At 32.8% G+C, this 24582-nt stretch overlaps 1 protein-coding gene across 1 annotated transcript; it reads right to left on the bottom strand.

Annotated features, from left to right (window-relative positions):
• Positions 1 to 7729: 7729 nt before the first annotated feature.
• Positions 7730 to 24115, bottom strand: LOC124936129 (ABC transporter C family member 12-like). Its single transcript, XM_047476592.1, has 27 exons — positions 23976 to 24115; positions 23084 to 23566; positions 21143 to 21321; positions 19998 to 20037; positions 19170 to 19326; positions 18494 to 18608; positions 18320 to 18400; positions 18176 to 18200; positions 17319 to 17375; positions 16867 to 16932; positions 15912 to 15986; positions 15162 to 15269; positions 14809 to 14943; positions 14563 to 14669; positions 14364 to 14457; positions 13998 to 14165; positions 13271 to 13411; positions 12388 to 12588; positions 12197 to 12295; positions 11928 to 12080; positions 11367 to 11752; positions 10674 to 10854; positions 10088 to 10411; positions 8762 to 9518; positions 8369 to 8490; positions 7974 to 8219; positions 7730 to 7903 (listed from the first exon to the last, which is right to left on the bottom strand). Exons 2-27 carry the CDS (start codon positions 23417 to 23419, stop codon positions 7745 to 7747), a joined length of 4512 nt encoding a protein of 1503 aa, XP_047332548.1. The 5' UTR covers positions 23420 to 23566; positions 23976 to 24115; the 3' UTR covers positions 7730 to 7744.
• Between the last annotated feature and the right edge of the window lie 467 nt (positions 24116 to 24582).

Raw genomic sequence — 24582 nt, 5'->3', positions numbered from 1 at the left:
GATTCATTCAAACACATTTATTTTTATTTTTTTATAAGAGAAGAATATTCATCAATAAAAAAAATTATTAGCCACTTCCTGGTTCTTACCTCATCTTTAATTTATTGAATAGTCAATTTTAAAGAAAGAAACAAAAGAGTATTTAATTAAAAAAGTATGGTTACGTTCGTCTCAAAAGATTAACATTACACATTTATTTTAATCCGAAAAATTATCTTGTACTGGTGAAAGTTTTTCGATTTTATTGGTATTTAAAATTTTTACGTTGTTTTTTTATTTTTTTTATTTTGTTTTCTCCTTTTACCTTTGATCGCATATTACGTTATTTTTAATAAAAGTTGAGATTTTTTAAAAATAATATTATTATCTACTTAAATACAAAATTGGGTTTCTTTATTGGTTAATTTATATAACCTCACAATTCCATATTATTATTATTAAAATTATACCATATGAGGTTTTATATTAACGGGTTTTAATGTCATTAACATATTATTTACGTGACATTTATAAATAAATAAAATGTCAGTATTACTAATTTAATTATTGAATTTTAAAAATAAGTATTCAAAATTTTTTAATAGTTAAATTAGTGACATAAATATTTATTTATAAAATTAAGACAAAATTTAGATTCCAAGATTCAAATTGTAAAATGTGAAAGAAGAAATTTAACCTTTCAATTGATCCCAATAAAGAACTCTTAACAATTCAGTTTCTAAAATTTAAAACTAAACTTATACCATAAAGCATGTCAAACAATAATTTTAAATACCTTATTTCATGCAAATTAAGTAACATTTTATTTTCATCTTGCTTAAAAATATCTAATCAAATCACTTTCTTTTGAATTTTACTGTCAAGTTAACTATTTGAAAGAGGTAGTAATAATTTATCCTCATAATCATTAATTAAATTTGTCAGTAAAATTTAAATAATGTCTCTATATATTTTTTATAACAATAAACTTAGCAGTTTATATTAATAAATTGACTAATTTAATGTTGTTACAAATTATTGAACATGTGATCCAAGGAATAGTTTATTTAATACGTATAAGAAAAAAAAAAAAAGCTGAGAAGGACAGATAATACTTAAAAAAATGGTAGAGAATATTTTAATAGAAAAATAAAAAATGGTGGAGAATGCAGTATAGAAAGAACCAATCAGAAGGAAACACGTGTAATAATAAAGAAAAATAAAACAACTTTCACTAGTTAAACCCATGAACACAACACCAGGACAAAATTCAAGCAAGTAGAGAATATAAATCTAACCCTCATACTTGTTTCTCTTGTTTAATTTGGACATCCAAGATTATTAGAATTAATCCAAGATGTTCTTTTACTTTTTTAGTTGGAGGGGCAATTCATATTGTTGAAAATCCATATTTTACTTCATTATTATGGCTTCTGGGTTGACCTTATGTTAAGTTCAACAAGCACATGAGATAAAACAGGGTAGACCAATCCTAGGCTTGGACAATCTAAAAGTTATTGGTCAAATATATATATATCTATTAAGTGAAAACAATTTGTTCGATGAGATACTTGTTAAATTAAATAAAAAATAATAATATGTATAGGGTTGCCCAATAGTCAGATTCGTCACTTGGGAGGTTTGAATTTGTGTATGTAAGGTGTTTTGAATGGACACGAAATGATTCTTGATCTTTTAACAACAAAGTCGGATCCATTTTGTTGATATTGAGTTAATGGGTCAGGTCTAATTAAATGAATTGTCCAAATCTTAAGTTTTTTTTTTAATAAAGTTAGTTATGACAAGCTGTTCATATATATAGATAAATAATTCACACAAAAAAAATTAAGAATTTATATATGTGTGAGTGATATATATATAAAGAATAAGGGTGTAATAGAATTTTTTGATTGTGATAATGGAATCGAGTTCCAAACAGAGCTCGACGGAGACGTATACCATTTTGGGTCGAACTCCTATATCAAATCGTGTGTTGTTATATTCTTTGTGGTTTCTTGCTGTTAAAATTTCTCAATTCTTTGATTGATTATGAGGGAATTTCCCAAAAGTGGTATTAGAGCTCGGTTTAGACAAGATTAAGATCAATCTTGAAGAATCTTGAAGAATCTTGAGGAATCTTGAAAAGTTTTTAACGTTGGCTAGTGAGTCCGGCTTCTCCACGTAGGTGGAGACAAAGTTCAACAATATACAAGAAACAGATTAACAAAGAAATTTGACAATTCAGTAGCAGCCAATCTCAAGCATGGAGACTGAAATTGACAAGTTCGATGACAATGGAGATTTTAGCATTTGACAGTGAAAAATCAAGGCTCTCTTGGCACAACAACATTTTCTATGAACCCTAGAAGAACCAATCTCGTGGCCACCAGAGATTAGTAAAGATCAAAAGAGCGAGATGACAAAGACAACGATTGGAACGATCATTTTCATCTATCAAATTCTGCGATTCTGTTGATAAACAATGAGAAGACTTCGACGTCGATGTGGAGGCACTTAGACGAGCTGTTCTAATCTAAGTCTCTAATCAACAAGATTTACTTGAAAGAGAGGTTGTTCAGTTACAAGATGATGCCAAGAAAGATTTTACTCAGAATTTTGATGAGTTCTTGAAACTCAATATCGAGTTGGCAAATTCAGGCGAGAACGAAACAATGAGCAATGAAAAGCAGATAATAATCATTCTCAACTCTCTTCCCGAATCCTACAAAGAAGTCTGTAATGCAATCAAGTGTAAATGAACAAGTACTCTCAAAAAAGTGATTTCGGCATTGAAGTCGAGAGAGTTGGATTTAAGGACAGACAAGAAAACGAGCTTGAATGACGAGAATTACATGTCCAAATGGAAAAACTTCTACAAAAGGCAACCTCACACCAACAACAACTCAAAAGAGAATAAAAGCAAAACATCACAATCAGAATCCACATAAACAAGAAAGTGTTATCATTGTAGTAAATGTTGGTCATTTTCGAAACTACTGCTATATTTGGTTGAGAGATAACAATAAGAAGCAAGTAAAGACTAAGGAATCTATGAACTATGGTGATGACTATGATAGTGGAGATGTTTTAATGACGTCAATGGAAGATGCTAGGAGGGACTAGGTTCTTGATTCTGGTTGTATTTTTCACATGACGTACATAAAAGATTGGATTTCTAATTTTCAGAATTTGAGTGGTTGCAAAGTACTAATGGGAAATAACAATGCATGTTAAGTGAAAAGAATTGAAGATGTCAGCATAAAAATGTTCGATGATGTTGTGAGGGTCCTGAAACAAATCAGGTTCGTGCCTCAGTTGTCACGAAACCTCATCTCTCTTGGGGTTTTTGATGATTTGGGGTACACAAATCAGATAGTGTCTGGGAAGATAAAGATTATGAAGAAAAAAAAATTAGTGATTTAAAGCACCAAGCAACAGATTTGTATCATGTTCTCGCTGGTAACTCAATTCGATCTTGAGTTAGAACAGATGAATGTTAAAACTGTAATTCTTAATGAAAATTTAGAGGAAACTATTTTCATGGAACAACCAAAAGGGTTCAAAGTTCAACAAGAGAAGGACATTGTGTGTTTGTTTAGGAAGTCGTTGTATGGACTCAAACAATCACCAAGACAGTGGTACATATGGTTTGATGCGTTTATTACACAACAAGGCTTTATGAGGAGCAACTATGATACTTTTTTATATTTCAGAGGGAAGAGTATATTTGAAACTGATTATCTTCTACTATATGTAGATAATATGATACTAATCAACAAAGAAATTTTCTATTGTGAAGAAGTTGAAGACTGTTTTAAGTTTCGAGTTCGATATGAAGGACTTAGGCAAAGTTGCTAAGATTTTTGTTATAAGGACTTGGCAAAACTGCTAAGATTCTCGGGATAAGGATATTGAGTTTATGAGTCAGGTCTAATTAAATGAAGTGTACAATCATTAAGTTTTTTTTTAAGATAGTCAGGACAAGTTGCTTATATATATAAATAAGTAATTCCCACAAGATAGATTGAGATTTTTTGTATGTGTGTGATATATATATATATATATATATATATATATATATATATATATATATATATATATATATATATATATATATATATATATATATATATATATATATATATATATAAACAAGGGTGTAATTGAAATTTTTTATTGTGACAGTGGAATCGAGTTCTTAACAGTGCTTGATGGAGACGTAGACTATTTTTGGGTCAAACTCTGATATCAAATCTTGTGTTGTTATATTCTTTGTGATTTCTTACTGTTAAAATTTCTCAGTTCTTTGATTGATTAGGAGGGAATTTCTCTCCACATTGTTGACTATTTGAGGAGCTACATGTTCACTAAGTTTGTTTTTGTTGTTCAATTTGGTTTTTCTTTTGTTCATATTTTTGCTCTTTATGCAATCATTTTGTAAGAAAAAAATATAAAATATATATGGTTGAAAATGGTTATTACCAACAAATGATGCAATAATTTTATTCAAAAAAAAAGTAGACATAGATATGGTTAGAAAGGTTTATTGCCATTAAATTATCATCTAAATCAAACTCATTTTTTTATCTTACAAAGTATTGAGAATTCTACAAGATCCTTTATTTTTTTGACTGATGGTCAAAACTACATTTGGTTTGAATTTTATTAAAATGTTCACCGAAATCAGAAATGAGAATAGGTCGCGCCTAAAATCAAAGCGGGGAGGTTCTCTTAGAAGTATCGAGCAAGGTAGAGGAGAATGGAGGCTACACTTTTCTAATCGAGATAAAGCTACATGTAGAATTATCCTGGAAGAAAAATAATTCCAAAATGGAATGTTGAGAAAATCAGTCAATCAATTAGACTACATTTGCAGAAAAGGAAATAATTAAATAGTAAAATCATGTAATTGATAATCAACGGCCAATTAGCAAATCAAATAGTCTAATTGATTGATTTATAAATCAATTAGTCTAATTGATTGATTTGTTACTGATTTTCTCAATATTCCATTCTTGGAATTATTTTTCTTCTAGAATAATTCTACACCCCCCCTCAAGTTGGGTAGTAGATGTTGAGACTGCCCAATTTGCCACATACTTTCTCGAGTCGGCTTGGTGAGTATGTCAGCCACTTGATTGCGAGATGTAACGTAGAGGAGTGTAATAGAGTCTTGGCAGAGATTGAAGAGGGTGTTGCCGATGAATTTTTGATGACATTCTTTCAATTTGACTAATTCAAAAATCATGATTCACTTAGTTAGAGGAGTGACTCTTGGCTTTTGCCTCTTGGCACTTGGCTCTTGGCACTTGGCACTTGGCACTTAGCTCTTGGCACTTGGCTCTTGGCTCTTGGCTCTTGGCTCTTGGCTCTTGGCTCTTGGCTCTTGGCTCAGCTCTTGAAGTGAAAAGTGATAATTTTTTAACATATAAAATGTTGGAAGAAATCTGTCGAGACATGAAGACGATGCTTGCCAAAAAAAATGAGAAAAATTAAATTTGTCGAGACACGAAGACGATGCTCGATACAGATTCGACTAAACTATAAAAAAACGCACTGAGATTTTTGATAAATAATTTTAGAGAAATATGAGATTATAGAATTATTTGAGTTCTTCTCCAATGGCTATTTCCACCATTGGAGGAGGCAGCGGAAAATTGTGAGTCGGTTTCTTCAAGATGAAAAAACCCGCTCTGATACCATGTAGAAAATTTAAGAAAATAGAGAAATTTTATTGCTAGTTTTTTGTTGTGATTTTTACATAAGACGTTTAGTGCTTAAATAATAAAATTATATTTACAGAAAAGGAAATAATTAAATAGTAAAATCATGTAATTGATAATCAACGACTAATTAGCAAATCAATTAGTCTAATTGATTGATTTACAAATCAATTAGTTTAATTGATTGGCTGACTTTCTCAACATTCCATTTTTGAAATTATTTTTCTTCCAGGATAATTCTACACTACATTATTAAGAAATTCAATTTTTTTTCGCTCTATCTAGAATATACATTCACTTGAAAGTTATATTTCCACTTTACCTGAGCAATTTCCATCTAACAGTTTCAATGACCCAGCCTAATTCTTCTAAAATTTTAGTAGGATTTAAGAAAACTTGTATAATTATACAATTATTTGCACTTAACATGTTGTTTTATTGACATTCAACATATTTGCTTTTGTCAATCTTTGCTTTTATTATGCTTAATGTTCTTTATATATCTCTAATGTAAATACAACTCACTATCTAATTAATATTTTACACTTTTCTTAAATTCTCACATGGTATTAGAGCGGGTTTTTCATCTTAAAGAAACCGATTCACAATTTTTCCGATGTATCCCCTAATGGTGGAAATAGCCATTGAAGGAGAACTCAAATGATTATATTATCTCATATTTCCTAAGTATTTTTATCTCTATTTTATCACCCACTATGTTAAACAAGTGAGACATCGATATCATTTAAAAAATGCACTTTATATCTCGGTCGAATCTGTACATCTTCGTGTCTCGATAGTTTTTTTTCCCAACATTTCATCCATCCAAAATTATCACTTTTCACTTCAAGAGTTGCACGAGCTAGAATAAGTGTCAAGAACCAAGAACCAAGTGCCAAGTGGCAAGAGCCATGAGCCAAAAGTCAAGAGCTAAGAGCCAAGAGACAAGTGTCAAGAGCTAAGAGCCAAGATCCACTCCTTCTGACGAAGTGAAGCATAGATTAAAATCAGTCAAAGTGAAAGAAATGTCATCAACATTTCCATCCCCTCGGCAACATCCTCTTCATTCTCATAGTTGCCCAAGGCTTTTCCTATTAGGTGTCTGACATTCTCGCCAAAATTTTTCCCGAAGAAATGTAGCAAGTTGATTACTCTCAATATTTTTTTACCCAATTTGAAGAGGTGAGAATTATGCAATTGTTTACACTTAATATATTGTTTTGTTTAGACACAACATGTTGCTTGTTGTCAAATTTTACTTTTATTACCATCAATTTTTTTTTATATATCTCTAATGTAAACACAATTCACTGTCTAATTAATATTTTCCACATCTCCTAAATTTCTACAAAACTATATTATCTTTCCATTCATTTTAAAAATATCATTTACAAAATTAAAATAAAAATTAATTTCTTATAATTTTCTTTTAAGTTATTTTTATTGAAAAAGAAGACAGAAACATTCAAACAAAGAAGAAAATAAAAAAAACACAAGATAGCAGTTTTTCATCCCGTATAAGCTCTTTTTTTCGTATTGAAAAAGCGTGTAATTTATAATTTTTATTAAAACCGCTATGTGTGTTAAAATAGCGTCTAAAAAAACAAATGTCACATATTAAATTCTCATTAAGAACTTTTTATGTTAAAGGAATAAACTATGACGGTGGAGATCGTGTTAACTTCCTATATTTAAAAAAATATACTATAATCCTTCACATACTTGAAATAGATAGACCCCTAATAAATTGGCTAAGACAGGATGGAATAATGGAAATCATATAGCAAAGAGAATACCAATATACAAAATACAAATGAGATAGATTTTTGTTGTCGAGTAAAATTAAAGCACATTTACTCGAATATGGTCCTTCATGTAGATGCATTTTTTGTTTTCCTCTGAAGTAGATGTATAATTCCCTTCATAAACCTAAGAACTGTTTATGAACAATTTTATTTAAAACACAGAAGTCAGAAGAGAATCACACTATCTTGAGTGTGGAAGTGGATCATTTTAATCATTAGATTACTTGCGATTGTTGATCAATTAACCAATTTTCCGCCAGAGTTGATGTCTTTACTACTTCCGAGGCCTAAACTATGCAAATATTCTGCATTTGCATCTCCAGTACTCTGGACCATCTTAGAGAAACCACTGCCTTCATTTAACAATAGATTTGCTGGAGTATCGTACTCTAATACCTGAAAGAAGTAAAAGAAAATCTAAGGCAAAGTCAATTTTTTTATCAACAATGGAGCAAAGAATCATTACCTGTCCAGCTTCTAATACCAAAATCAAGTCACTATCCATGATGGTATTTAGGCGGTGAGCAATGATGAGCATTGTGCAAGACCTAAACTCTTCTCTAATGGTACTCTGTATAAGAGAGTCTGTTCCAACATCAACAGCAGCCGTGGCCTCGTCAAGAACAAGAATCTTTGATCTGCGCAACAATGCCCGGGCAAGACTAAGCAATTGCCTTTGCCCAACACTAAAATTCTCCCCTCCCTCTAAGACCTTCAGTCAAAGAAACATAACTTCATTAGTGAAATCATATATGTGTCTGTTCTTGCAGGAATACAAAATTTCAGTGGATAAAATTTTGTGCAGACAACATCACTTACAGTTTACCTACTAAAATAACAAACACTAAACTAATCCAGTACCTCAGTATCCAGACCAAGAACATTATTTCTAATGACATCCTTCAGATGAGCCCTCTCCAATGCCTCCCAGAGATCGATATCATTGTGCTCACAGAAAGGATCCAGATTAAATCTAACAGTCCCTAGAAAAACAAAACAAAAAAGCAAAGAATACATTGTCCAAAACTGACAGACATTGGGAAAAACAATTAATTAGAACTGGGACACTTTGGAATGCATAGCTAAGTGCTTTAAGACATAGTATTGAAGAATGGGAATTTATGGGAGAGATTCAGAGGGACCGTCATCTTGGGAAAGTTGGGAATTAATAAGATGACAATGTTCATATGAAAACATAAGGAAAAATTGATGCTGTGAAAATGAAGTATCTACTACATATCATAAATCACACACCTGAGAAAAGGACTGGTGTTTGTGGTATAATACTCAGAACTGAGCGCAAGTCTGTCAGCCCAATCTTTGATATATCACAACCATCAATCACAATTTTCCCTCTTTCCATTTCTACAATCCGGAATAAAGCATTAAGCATGCTAGATTTTCCAGCACCAGTTCTTCCAACAATCCCAACTTTTTTGTTCGGCTTGATATGGAAAGTGAGCCCATGTAGCACAGGTGGAAGACTTGGCCGATAACGGAGATGAACATCTTCAAATGTGATGCTTCCTTGAGAAGGCCACCCAAGTGGTGGACGATAAGTTTCAATAATGGCTGGAGCTTCTGATGGCAAATCTATGTATGTGCCAGCACGTTCAACAGCATTAAGACTATTTTCAGCCCTGCTTGCTTGTCTTAGAACATTACTCAGGAGATTTGTGATATTAAGTGTGTACGTGAGAAGCAAACCCATTGTTGATGCAAATGCTAACTGGTTGTCTGTACTTCCATTCTGCATTACAGCAAAGGTTGCTATTAACCATATCATAACACCTCCCAGGCTTTCCAGCCTTATGGTAAGCCAGCGGTTTGAACTTGTATTGGCAAGAGTGAATCTAATATTATTATCCATAGATATCCTATTAATTCTGGTCATTCGGTCATACGCTTTATAGGCACGAATAGTTGATAAACCATTCAATGCTTCTCCAAATTGAGCATAAACAGGAGACCTTGTGATGGCATCCAAGCGTTTTACTTCTCTGCTTGTGGTCTGCAGAACAATTAGTTTAGCTTGCAATCTGGAACTAGGTGTTTTACCTTTTTATAGGATACAAAAAGAAGAAGAAAAAATATTCTAAAAGTAGAAATCAGAATTTTCTTTCTTTAATCTGTATAATAAAACACCAAATGACAGGAACTTCTTCCAAAAAAAACACCAAATGACAAGTAAGTGAAGTCGGCAATTGAGGAGCATGGTAAGCAACATGTCAAAACATTTTAACTCCAAGAATTCCATTTGCGTTACCTAACTGTTTTCTGAGGATCTGAATTTCATAACAGGGAGGTCCTCCATTTATTTCTTCCTAGTTGTTTAGTCTTAAAAGACAGAACAAAAGAAAATATCAAACTAAGTGAATCCTTATGAATTTATGTTCTAATTTTTTTATGGTCTTTCACTGACTTATATAACTTCCACCTTGATCCATGTCATTGATATGCCAAATTATCAAAGGTATTGATTCAAACAACCTTGTGAAAAACATGGAATGTGAATGTCTTTTACAATGTTAACAATTATACAGTATAAAACAGAAACTGTTTTTGCAAAGGAAGACTAACCTGATAATATAAATATGCCGAATGAAAAAGAATCAGAAGTGGCATGATAGCCCAAAGTGAAATGGTGCTGACAATTCCAATTAGCACAAAAGTTGATAGGAGCGAACAAACTTGGACCATAAACATATTAATAGAATTGGCAACCTCACGGTCTATATCACCTGTGTCCTTTGCAAATCTATTAAATAATCGTCCAATGGGATTTGTATGAAAAAATACCATGGGAGCCCTTAAGATGGACTCCAACATGGAGTCGTGCAATCTGCTAGCTGCATGAAGACTTGATTTTATCAACCAAAACGAATTTGCTAGTGTCACGAGTACCTGTTTGCAGCATAAATATAGTTGTGTTTTAAAATATGCAAATCCCTCAAGTCTTTGAACGAAGGGTGAAACAACACATGTTGTTTCAACTTATATCTAAAATTATTCAGATTTAACTAATCAATCGTGTTAAGATTTTTCAATTAAATTCTATATTAGAAAGATGTAAGCTTCTCTGAACAGAATTATAGTTCAATCAAAGTTCATATATCAGGAAAGAAGGGGAATACGCAGATTATTTAGATCTAATTTAGCAAAATACCTGCCCAAAGGATAGAATAGCATAAATCAGGAGGTAGAAACCAGGCCCTTTACTGCTCGATGAGCTTTGCTTTGTCCAAACACTTAACCATGTGCTACTAAGAATCCTAAGAACTTCTGTCATTATGTAGCAGATAAAGAGTATCATGACAGGCCATGAACCTCCTAATGCATTTTTATACCTGAAAGAAGCAAAGTCCAAGAATATAAATACTTTTTTCTTGAATACACAATGTTTATGTATTCTTGAAAGGAATACACTGATCTTCAGGTCTTTGTTTTTGGTGTCAATAAGTTTTTCTTTTCCTTTATTCCCCTCATGTCATGCTTTGGTTGTTCAGCTTAAACGGCACTTATTGCTCATTCTATGAATGGACTTTTTAAATAAAATAAAAATAAACAAGCAATACATTAAGTGCAAGCAGTGTTTCGACGGAGGAGATAGAGGGAATATGCCTAATTTGATAATTCAACAGTAACCCTAACATAAATAACGGTCTTCACTTCCCACTTCACTTAATTAAATGGAAAACTGGTCATTTCTTATCAATACACTAGATAAGAAGCAAACTGTCTCAGTTAGAATTAAGTTCATTACGGCACATAAAATCTGTAGCACTCAAGCTAATTACCAAATTTATTCTCACATCCATCATTATTGAGACAAAACAATAGTACCAGAAATGTATATTACCTCGTCAAAACTTTAAAGCTGACAACACCAGTCTCTCTTTCCTCCTGCTTAATTAGAACAGATTTAACTTCTTTCCTTCTATTCGGAGATGCCATGCTTTGTGGAAAACCATTCTCCATTCCATTAGCAACGGATGTAATAGGATTGTGTTCAAGACTGATATAATCTTCCCCACTATTCACATGTTCTTCCGTTTTACCCGCATTAGCCATAAGCTTTTTAAAAAGTGTGCCAGTTCGAGATAACTCCTCAAAAGTTCCCTCTTCTTTGATCATTCCTTCAGATACCAAAATTATTTTATCTACCCTAGGAAGAAAATGTAGCTGGTTTGTAACAAGCACCCTGGTTTTTCCTTGCAACCGCTCTTTAATGCATTTGATGAAAACCTGGAGGAGATTTGGAAATAAGATCAAGGTAAAAGGGAAGATAAATAAATAATTATAACTTAAGCTAAAGTCAACAAATGAAAACAGTTTAGGATCAATATACATCATATGGTGCCTTAGACTTGGGTTTTAAGTCAGTTAAAGAGCAGGTAATTGTTTAGTCATAAACATGCACCTGCTGACCAACATGAGCATCAAGAGCACTTAAGGGATCATCAAATATGTAAACATCTGCATTCGAATAGACAGCCCTAGCCATCGAAACTCTTTGTTTTTGACCCCCACTAATGTTGACCCCTCTTTCACCAATCTCAGTTAGATCACGGCCCTGGGAGAATGTTAATTTTGGTAAGCAGACGGAACAATCAAACAACTTTTATAACCAAATCAACATTCTATTATTTACCAAAAGAACCAAATAAATTTAATTCTGCAACACTTAACCGGTAGCAGATCAAGATCATATTCCAGTGCCGTTACATCTATTGTCTTCCAGTATCTTGAAGTATCAAAATCTGATCCAAATAAAATGTTATCACGTACCTGTACAAATGAGATACATTTTGTCGGCACACGCAATGCTAACTTAACTCAAAGACTTCACTTTGACAATGTTAAGAAGTGACCAGACTCACAGTAGCATTGAAAATCCAGGAGATCTGTGGAACATAGGCCACACTCCCCCTAATGACCACACTTGCATCTGCTACAGAAGGAATCTCTCCAAGTATTGCAGAAATAAGCGATGATTTTCCTTCACCGGTACCACCAACAATCGCCACAAGACTCCCAACAGGTATGTCCAAATTGATATCTGATAATGTGGGGTTCACCTTCTGATAATATTTGTCATGAAATACAGACAAATCCATTAACACTCCAAGCTATACTTCTTTCAATCTATAAAGACATAGGTAGTACACATGTTATCATTTTCCATGTAAGAGCAAACATAATTCTGCCAAGCTATAAACACCAGAGAAACTTTCAAACATTGGAATACCTATGAAGAAAGGTTTATATTCTGAGTTTAATTTCCTAATGAAAAATGACAATGCATAGAGCACATATTATAGGTGTACATGATTTAGAAATAGACCATAGGCAACGTTTGCCATCTACTAAGGAAAATGAAGAAATCTCAGAACTAGATCTTAGAGAAGTAATGATTTTCCTGCTCTATAAAGTGCAACTACACAATTAGTTATCTGAAAAAGGAACATTTCATAATAACGGTTTTGAGAACCCAAGATATCCACAAAGTGGAGCAACCTAGGGGAAGAAAAAGATTTGGAACATGTGCCATCAGATATTCAGAGAACAATGTACATTAGCCAAACAGTATTTCCAATTAACATTTTATATTATATTGTAAGTAATGTTTTCCCAGTAGCATATAGATTACAAGGATTACTCTGACACTAGATCCACTTGATTAAGTATTACTTTGTGGATGCTGAAACAGACTATGATAAAACTAGAACATGTTAAAAAATTTAGGGAGGTGGAAGAATGAACCTTAGAATCCCAAGAGAAGTATCCATTCTTGATTGAGATAGCAGGAAAATCAGGTTCAGGAGGGGGATTAGGCAAAAGAACTCTTTCTTCAGATAAAAGTAGTTCCTCCAAACGTTGCAACGATACATGCGAATTAACAATCTGCCATAAATAACAGTATTCACACCTCAGATGTAGTTGTGAGCATGCACACCATCTCCTTTGCGTGCATTTTGAAGATGAAACTTATAACCTCGTGATAGCTCATTCAACCTTTCTAATTCAAATTTTATAAAAAATAATCTGTAATAACCCAGCGTTTTGGTTTACGAACCACTATGACTACCTTCATTTAATATCTTATGTTGATGCTTCCCCAATTTCAAGTATTTCAATAGAATAAACTAAAATTTAACTTGGTAATGCATTAGTAATTCACATATATACTCTTAAGAAAGGCTATATTTTGTTGTGTTGCATGATAAGTTTCTAGAACAATCACATATATACTCTTAAGAATGGCATAGAATTTTGTACTTAATTACAATCAACCTGTCATTCTAATAGACATAGAAGATGTTTAGAACAAACAAGTAAAATTCATGGGATTGGGTAATAACTAATAAGTCACAGTTCAAGTATATGGAGAAACATATACCATCAAAGATCACTGACTGTCTTAGTTGAAAAATATAAAATGTTTACATAAGCAAGGAAATCAATAAGTTCTTTTAGGAAAAAAACAGACCTGTGTTATTAAATTGGGGAGCATGTTTAGGGGAAATCGAAGAACTTGAAATAGAGAAAGCGATGTGAAAGCCTTTGAAGGTGTTAAATTTCCACCAAGCACTGTGAACATTCCAAATGATACCACAGTAACAAAAACTGGGATGCTGTTTAATATAAAGTTGTTGCACTGTAAATCACAAAGAGAATTAATAAGTGTTAGTAAGAAACCTAGACAAACAATCACTAACAAAATAATTAACTCATCCGATCCTCAAAGTCTGATTAGAGAAACTAAAATGTCCATAAATAATTTTATAAAGCCTACTAATGCCATGTAACAAATGTAAAAAAAAAAAGGAAAACAAAAATAACTGAAAATATTTACAGCTGAAAGAATTTTTGCTTTCTGGAACCATGATAATTCGTCATCTCGCAAGCATCTAACTTTTGACTGGAAACTTTTCTCCCATGCATAACATCTGAAAATTAGACAGCACAAGCTCAAAATTATCACGTTCACAGAAGAATTTATGCTTAAGCAAAAGAAAGAAAGAAAAGTAAACCAAAGCTAGATATACTCATACTTGACAGTGTCCATTGCGGCCAAAATTTCACTCATCAAGTTGACTCTCTTGTCAGTTCGTTGAAGTCCTTCTTTTGTCAGTTTTCGCGTTTTGCTTATAATAATTGTCTGTCGATAAATGTGATATTTCAAGTGAAAGAGGACATAATGCAACTAGAAGAATATTTAGTTGTAGATAAAGAATGAAATAAGGGGAGAATTGCTTAAGAAAAGCATTCTAAATTTTAAGTGGAGTGTGAAAGGTTACCTGTAACGGGAACATCATAACCAAAATTAGACAGCCAAACAGTGAAGCAACACCTAACTGCTGATATAGAAGAATCATAGCCATGGTAATACGAAATGGAGATGACCATATGTTGTGAAGTTGTTGACATACTAGCTGCAGTAAGCAGACGTAATTTTTTAGTTAGACATAAACAACCAATGAGGAAACATAATGACTGTAGGACTTGAATTAAACATAATGGCTGTAGGACTTGAATTTATCTCATAATCTTGTACTTCTAACAACTTTCATTTCAAATCATAATGACTATAAGGTTGGAGAATTGGGAATTAGGAAATCTGTTTAATTATCATAAGCACAGAATAGCATACCTGAAGAGCAGTAGCATCTGTGGTCATCAGATTCATTGTTTTCCCCGTTGAGAAGTTCTTGCGGCTTTCATGGGTTAGTCTCAATGTTTTGCGGAATACAGCAGCAACCTAGAGTCGAAAACAGTGAATTTTAAGCTAACCCATTCCATTTTCTAGCAACATAAGGAGGTTAAACATGAATTATAAAGTAAAATTATGTTAATCCTTTTCGATTTAAAAAAATTCAGGATCTAAATCATGAATACATATCTTGCATTAGCTAATTGTCAGCCAATGAAACATACAAAATTGTTTTAAGAATCAGAAAAAAAGTTATATATCCATTCTCCTTGACATTTACCTAAATGACCTAATTCTTGGGTAAATCTGAAGCTTTAAGTCCTCCAGTTTGCTAGAAGGAGATTGAAATCTCAGACAAATCTAATTTTCCACCCTGTCCCTCGTTATGCTAGAAAAATCCAATAGCCATAAATATAAATCTACTTCTTTTTTTTTAAATGGTCATGAAAGCTCGAACACATGACCTTGTAGACTGAGCTTCACACTCTAGCATATGACTAGAATCTGTTCTTTTTGTTAATCTTCTCCATTCAATTTGTAATCTTTGAACGATTAGTACAAAACACTTACTGACGTTATAATTATATATCCTTTTGAATGTTAGCAAAAGTACTAACAATGGCCCCAAATGGAAGCAGCAATAAACAAGATACATAAGAAGAAGCAAAATAATTTGATAATGAAAATTACCAGTATAGATCTTATCCTGAAGCCAACACGCCAGACATTCTGAAAATATTGACCTTCACACAGCACTCCAAATGACTGAATCAAATAGAGACATAAGATCAGCTTAAGTAGAGGAGAATGATATATCACTTCTATCAAAGTTAATGAAGATTATCTAGAATGTATTCAATGTGCAATGACCCCAATAAAAGATGAGCTAGAAAGAGTATCTTCTGCCAAGCACCAGACAGAAAGCCTCTGATACACTTTTGTTTGTTCAGTGTCAGATCCTGTCATTGTTGTTTGTCAGTTATTTATAAGTATTTTGCTGCATTCCATCCCATGAGGTCCTTAGTTTTCTGGTCACCCTATGCTCTATTATTCTGCTACATTATTCTATGTACGCATAGCATTGCATGATCAGGCAATGCTAGTCTGATACCATTTTCTGACCCATCTCCAAACAACTTAAACTAACAAGTAAACTTAAACCTTAACATGGGTAAGAAGTTTTGGACAAACCATAGTCATTTCTCTTTGGTGATAGGACATGAAGAAATAATAATTTCACATTTCAGAAGCTATTATCAAATATCAACAGCTTCATCATCCAGCAATGTCTTATAGAGTTATCTCCATATGTACAACGGAAACATATATATCAATAAAATCCCCAAATGTAATATTTTCAGAAAGACAAACACTTAATATCTACTGTGGAGTTAAGTGTTACAATTTTTTTCTAGTTATAAATATGTCTCTGATCAGACCAGAGGAATGTACATTTCATACACATGGTAGAGTTATGAGGTACAATATTTCAGAACCAGAAATTTGTGTTACATATTCTAGAAGCAACAAAAGGAAAGTATATAGCTGTATGAACTCAAGTTTCAAAAGAGAATGTAACTGTAAGAAATAACATTATATTGTTTAAGAACCAGAACAGATAAATATGATGAGATGGAGATCATACCACATTAATAAACATTGTGAAGGCGTAAGCATAACCAACCCATGTTGGATCACCTTTCTCCATTGACTGTAAACAGTAAGAATTTATTCATACAAGGTATTTACATTCCTTCAAGATCTTTAAATACCAACAAAGAGTACAGAAAAAGTCGGAGAACAACATTGGCTAGCATCTTAGAATGACTAGTGAGCCTAATATAAAGAATTTGATACGATTAAAATTCAAAGGAGAGAAAGTGGGAAACAAGATATCAAGAACTTAAAGTGGGAAACAAGAGATCGATACTAATATAGCTAGCAGATACAATTATTTGAACTTTGAAAGATGGGAGGACATAGAGCTAGAAATCACAATGTCTTCAATATTCTAGTTCACAATGAGAGAGATCCTAGAATAATTTTTCATAATAACATAAGGAAGAGTTATAGATTGCATAAGAGAATGGTGCTAACCTTTAAAAGCCGGTTCAATAAAACTGGACCCATCAATTGGGCCAGGTCATTACCAATCTGCAAGACAATTAAGAAGGATGAATTAGGTATTGGCTATTGATTGATTGAGCCAGTCTAGATCCAGCTTGATCCAAGTGGTAGCTTCCGAGACCCGATGGGCCTCAACAAGACCAGACAACAAGCTTATTGTGAGCCCCAAGATCATCCAAACCAAATCCATGTTTATGGTTGCAACAAGCTCATGACATTAAGTGTACTTTTAATTTTGATAATTACAATTTAAAAAAAAAAGAAAAAAAGAAGGGGATGTGCACCGGATTGGGACTATCTTGAGCTTATCGAAATCTAACTTTATTGTATTTTTAGTTTTTCTCTTTCTAAACCCTTTTTTTTCTGCAAACTGTTTAGAAACGTTTCTTGCATTCCACCCTCGATTTCAATAAAAAGTTGACATTTTTTCAAAAAAAAAAAAAAAAAAAAAAAAAATGAACTTGGGTTCACAAACATCCCAATTGAATGTCATGTTACATGCTATGATTTTCAATATTAATAAATATATTGACCCTTTTCCAAATAAACAATTAAAAGCAATGACATACAGGAAGCTAACCATTGCAAAAACTGATAATAAATATACATACATAACTAGCTTCAAACATTTTCTTGAAATAAACTAAGTTTTCAAGGAAAATCTTACACGCAATAATGAAGAACAAAGTGCATCATGAGTACAACTATTTCATTTAGGTAAGGAAACTTGCACGGAAAACTAAACCACAGTATATGAAACTACCTAAATAAGGAAATGAAGTCAGAAAATGTTTCCTTGAAAGAAAGCTATAGAAAATTTATCTTACTTTGAAAAGGCCTCCAAGCCAAAACCTGTAGAAAAATTGTGAACAGGCAAGATATCATCTACACATGTTGCACAAAAAGAAGAAGATCCTTAAAACTACAGAGAAGCAACAGTATAACTCTCCAATAAGAGAATCAATTAATACCTTCCTCCAAGACTACAGTATAAAGCTCTCAAAAGCCAAGGTTTGGGTTTCTTTAATTCTTCACACCAGAAATGATGGAACCTAAAATGTCGCAAGGAAGATAAAAACAATATGGTCAAATATAATCCTTAGTGCATCATACATACAATGAGGACATTTATATAGATTCCAAACCTTGTGAACAATGTTTCAGTTTGATCCCATACATCTAGCTTCCAAACATCATTCTCTCGGAGAGGCTTTTTATACCCTTGTTTCATGAGAGTAGTCATCCAACCAAAGAATATTCCTATCACAAAAATCACACAACTATAGATCAGATTTTCTTCTCCATTGTTTGTTGTTGTTAATCTTTGTAACTAGAGATTTTCATTCACCTCATTTGTGATAATAAAGTAATATCACTCTTTTAATTATTTGTCCCTCCCCCATTTGTAACCATTGAACGATTCTTCCGCTCTTTTTTTTTATGAAAGTTGACCTTAAAAAAAATCATTTGATATTTAAGGATTTAAACTGGGGATGCCAATAAATTCTCCTAATCCTTGAATTAATTCTTTTCCTACAGATCTTAAGGACATGCTTAAATTAATAAAGAATGAGAACCAAAGAAGAGAAGAAAGGTAATAAAAAGAGACACAGAATTGTGCCAGATTTAGCTATATATCTGACAGTGTTGCACTTAAGGCACAAGTAAATAAGAAGTAGACATGTCATACGCAATAACTGAATTTCTGTAATCACTGCAACTACCCCCAAGACATTCTGATTAAATAAACAAAAGAGTTTCATGATTTGTAAAGAAGGTAAAAGAAACTAATAGTAATGCTCAGTTGTGTTGTTTGCTTACTCGAAAAGATGTTGACATGCCTTTCTGGACAAATATAGTCTTCACCGCGTAATATTTCATATTTGCCATTATCAGAGGACTCCGTCCATAATGGAACATATTCAGGATAAGGGTTCAAATGAGGAACATAGAAAAGAAGAAATGCACCGAAAGAAACCTACATGTGGAAACAACAGGTATCAATACCAGGCCCATTTTGTCTTAAATGTAAGATAATAATATTGAAAGTATGTTGACTAATTTTCGATCTTATTGGCATTTAAAATTATTACGTTGTTTTCTTATTTATTGTTTCGTTTTCTTTTCCTTCCCTTTTGTAACGTTTAAACGCATCTTGCGATCTTTTTAATAAAAGTTTACCTTATAAAAAAAAAAGTATGTTGACTAATGAAAATGTTACATCCCCTTCAAAAAAAAATTTATACTATTCATGTCGTATGCTTATGTAACAAGTGTCATTGCGATAAAAAAAAAATCAAATCTATTTGATATTCATGATACAAATGCTTTTGTAAGCCCAAGTTATCCTAGTTACACCAGCTACAGACTCGTTTTCAGTTAATACAAGTTCTTTAATGCTATCAAAAGTTGTGATATAGCTATATAATAAGGTTGCACGTTATACTTTTTTAAAAATAGAAACTTTTTTTCATTAATCCCCGGAACCGCACACACCTGGAGAAGAAAACTTATTTTGAAGATAAGCAATGTATTCTAGAACTTAAGCAATAAATGTGCAACCTTATTATATTAAAACATGCCTATATTAACCCATGAATGAATGAAATGGACCATAAAATCATAGAAAGAGGCGGTAAATCTACAAACCTGGACACATAGTTTTCCAATATACATGTAGAAGATAGATCTGCACAATAAAAAGAACTGAGTATTTATTGCTGGGAAACACCTAATATTAGTTATTTGTGCATGAACTTTTTTTCTTCAGATTGCATCCTCATTGTTGAAGGAGCTTTCAGGAAATTTAACATAAAAGTTTCAAGTAATGTCACCAAGCAAGTTTGCAACTGGAGGAATAATTCCCAGTTCTGGTTTTTGAAGTTTGATTGTATTCAAAATTTTCTACATATATAACTTCATTTTCAGAACAAATTCATTGATTATTTATTTGAGGATATCTACAACAAAATTGGTACTCCACTACTCTATGTAAGTTCAGATAAATTAGAGATTTGTTAATAAAAGTTTATTCAAACTCACCTCTCACTTCAGGTATTGAAAGAGTTAGTTGTTCAATTTTGTAGAATATGGTCGGAAGAATGAGGGCAAAAGGAATTCATCAGCTTTACCAAGTAACATGGTGGAGGTTTCCCATCCAGTCTCTAAACATCTTGCCCAATTAGATTCCAATTCATGAAAATATTTTAAGTGCTAAACATCATTCTTTAGTACTTTGAACAGATTTTCTGTTATGCTTCTAATACTTCTTTCTGGTAGTTAATTTAGAATTGCACAAAAGTCTGAAATTCATAAAAACCTGGTGCGACAGAAAGAATAAAGCAATATATGGGCATCATGGTTCTATCTTGAGACAATTTAGTATAATAATTGTCCAGGGGATAGAGTTCGATGTATTTTACTAACGGCCACTGTGACATGAAAAAAAATCCATGCATACAAGATTTGTTAGTATTCCCTGGTTAGTCATTTCAATTATATCAAAAGAAAACAAAATACATCAAGATAAATGAGAACTCCAAAATGTTTCTCTTTTTTAAAATATGCAACCACTTCATGGATCCACATTTTTCAGAAGACCCCAAACGTGTGGTGAAACCAATCAATAGAAAAATGTAACGTTACAAAAGTTGAAATTAGTTATGAATCCAACAAGAAGCAAAACTCAAAAGACATCAAACACAGAATGAAAAAGCTCAAAAAGAATGATTTCTATGACTAGAGATCAAATGAATAACATATGCACATTATTGGTTATCTCAATTTAAACTAACCTCGAAAAGAAATCTACCACTTGAAGAATGAGGCTTAACATGACAGCATCACCAACCAAAACATAAATAACTCCAAATCGGACATACCAACGAAATTCTTTAATGTATACTTTAGTGTCTGTAGCAATCATAACTAACATGGCACACCAGGCCATGGCTTCAATGATCAAAGATACCACCTGAAACAGAAATTAAGTGATTTTAATAGAACTGGATACATCATCCAGAATATTAAAATTGGCAATCCACACCTACAAGGCTAAGGGTCTTGTTATCATGTTAGGAATAGTGATATTTTACACCATTTTGTGATAAATAAGATGTATTTATTATGTGCATGAATTCAGACTTAAATTTGACTTTCAAGAATCCTGGTCATTTTCATTTGGTAATTCAAATTCATTACCCTATTTGTCTAAGTTGCAAATGTAAATGTAGATCTTTCTCAAATGTTACTTCCTACCATACAGAATGTACAAAACTAGAGATGTATAAGGGGTGAAAAGAAGTGACAAGGTTTGAAGCAAACCTCCAAGAACCTAGCATATACACCAAAAGAGCACATCAAAGATTAGGCCTTGTTTGACATGGGGTTATTTAATCCAAATAACGTCATTCCCGTCATCAATCACTTTATCAATCAAATCATAAAATACCAAATTACCCCTCCTTTCTTTTATAAAATTTTAATATTAAATACAAAAAATATTTTTTGGTTAATTAACCCAAATAATCCACTTTTTCATCGAACCAGATTTTCAAACTATAACCCGATTTTCTGAGAAAAATCCTAGATCAAACAAGATCATAGTCCAAGATTTTCAAGCCAATAACATCAAATTAATTTCTTTGTGTGAACAATGACAGCAAATTGATTCCTCCATTGGACATAGTTCATAGGTAAATTTCAAACATGGAAAAGTGATGCTCATACTTCATCTACTTGATAAAAATATTAGAAATATAGAAAACCAAACAATCCACATATAATAATAAAATGATTCATTATGCTAATAAGATAGATTGTAGAGCAATTGTTTTTTGAAAAAGATTGTAGAGCATTTCAAGTAGTCTAAAAGCTGATGTGGGTTAGAAGTGACAGAGGGGTGATAAGGGATAAGGGTGGAAAGTTAGTTGATCTTCTGGAGGAAAGATGAGAAAGATAAGGGAAGAAAAGAATAGATGGGAGACAGGGGAGATCAGGGGATTTGAAGTGGAATGGAAGGGTCAGTGGAAGCCATGAATAAGGAGTCCTGGTATTTGAGTTTTAAATTGTTTATCCTGTTTTGTTTGTATTATTTTATTGGTTTGTGTCTTTTTGCAGATTTGAACTGTTTTTAGATGTATTTTGACTGTTGGGACCGAGTAGGAATCTTGTATGTTTGTTTGATGATTTTGTTGGGCCATGCTTTCTAATACTAATATTAGGGACTTTTGGGAGCAATGGATCTCGAGATGTTCGAGAGGGGTTATAAGCAATGAATGGAAGTGCATCCCACTTATTATGTGGTGGATATTATGGAAGAACGAAATAGGAGAAATTTTTAAGGAAAGAGTTTTGGGGCCGGTAGGATTAAAAGTTTTATTTTTCAAACTTTCGCATCAATCAAGAAGAAGGGGATGTGCACCGGATGAGACTATCTCGAGCTTATCAGAATCTAACTTTGTTGTATTTTTGGTTTTTCGCTTTTCTGCAAACTGTTTTGGAACGTTTTTGCGTTACACTCTCGATTTCAATAAAAAGTTGACCTTTTATAAGAAAAAAAAGTAAATGCATTTGAATAATTCGGTTTTTATCACACAAAAAAAGGGGACAATGGATGGCTGTATTTAGAAGGGAATTCTTATTTTACTTTTACAAAAGCTCTCACAGTATGCATAGTAGTTCCAAATAAACTGAATAGGAACTCAAGGGACAGGAGAAATTAATGAACACTTTACCTCAAAAGGCGCGAGAACAGTCTGTTCACCCAAATTATACATTGAAATACCCATGAGCAATTTGAGCAATGGCTCAACAGTACAGTAACCAGCCAATAGACCTAGCACATAGTTGCGGATCTTTGATCCTAGGCAATACCTTTGCACTTTAATGCTCTTGAGTGTTAGCCAAATACGATATAAACATAATCCCAAAAGAACTAAATGAGTGACAGTGATTGCAAGGGTATCAATCCCACATGGTGCATATGCACCAAAAGTGCTATCTGTCTCCTGTGCCCAAATACCACCATATTCCTCTGGCCGGCAATACCAAACAAAAGGATGAAAGCCCATTTCAAGTTCTACACAACAATACTCCTCAACAGAAGCACATAACTTGTTATTTCTTCGTCATGATAGTTTAGGCATAGCAATTCCAGATTTGCTTCACCAACATCTTAGCCTCCAGAGACAGAAATGACTGTCTGAAGGTTTATATTCCTGTAGAGGACACAAAAGTCATTCTCATCATTAGCAATACTCCACATCACACGGATAGTTGCTCGGAATAACTGAAGTGAGTAATCCATCCACTTACTCCAACAATCATCTTGTATTGCATAAATGGAAAAGTAAAATGTTCAAATTGATATTTTACACTGAAATTGTTCAATAAGATAGAAGAAACTCGTTTAACCTTGTTAGTGCAGATTCAATGCCAGGCTCAAAAACTAACTAGAACGCAATACAAAATCAAAGGATGATGCTGTCATGCTGGTCATAGTATCGTTTATTCTCCAAGTACAATACTTCTAACTTATTCAATTCTTTGACTAAAAACCTTGTTTCAGTCGTTTAACAATGGAAATAATACTGAAATAATGAATAATCGGACAGAAAAACAATTCACCTCTACTACCGTTGACCAATATCACTTGTAAGTGATGGAAAATGCTTGCGCCTGTGGAGTTCACACGATTGTGTATATATACAAAAAGGAAAACAGAGAATGAGAAAACAAATTGCAGAAATTGAGAGAGAAGAATTGCACAAGAGGATAATGTGAGAATGGCGAGCATCATGGCTGGCTGACGACGAACTTATAGTTTTCTTAATCATCTTTGAGTGCTGACGAAGAACTTTGTTCAGGCGGGGAATTTGATGAAATGGCCTTGATAAATCGTCTAATTTAAAAAAAAAAAAAATCCGCATAATAAACTTTGCAAAAAGAGTTTTTATGTTCGTCTTGTCTTTTACCGCTCAAAGGTTTTTTTTAGATTATGGGGCAAAATAAGTATATATACGAAGAAAGATGGGACAAATCATTCTCGCGTTTTCATCTAAAAAGCGTTTATGAACTAACACGTTTTAGATGAATGCGAGAGTGATATATCACGTCTTTCCATTGATGCGAAATATCACTCACGCGTTTATTCTAAAACGCGTGAATTCATAAACGCATTTTATATGAAAATACGAGAGTGATATGTCACATTTTTGAGCAGTAAATAGACGCG

Source organism: Impatiens glandulifera, chromosome 4 (genome assembly GCF_907164915.1).
Source record: "Impatiens glandulifera chromosome 4, dImpGla2.1, whole genome shotgun sequence".
NCBI lineage: Eukaryota > Viridiplantae > Streptophyta > Magnoliopsida > Ericales > Balsaminaceae > Impatiens > Impatiens glandulifera.
The sequence above is the reverse complement of the archived record's forward strand: the minus strand, read 5'-3'. Positions and strand labels throughout refer to the sequence as shown.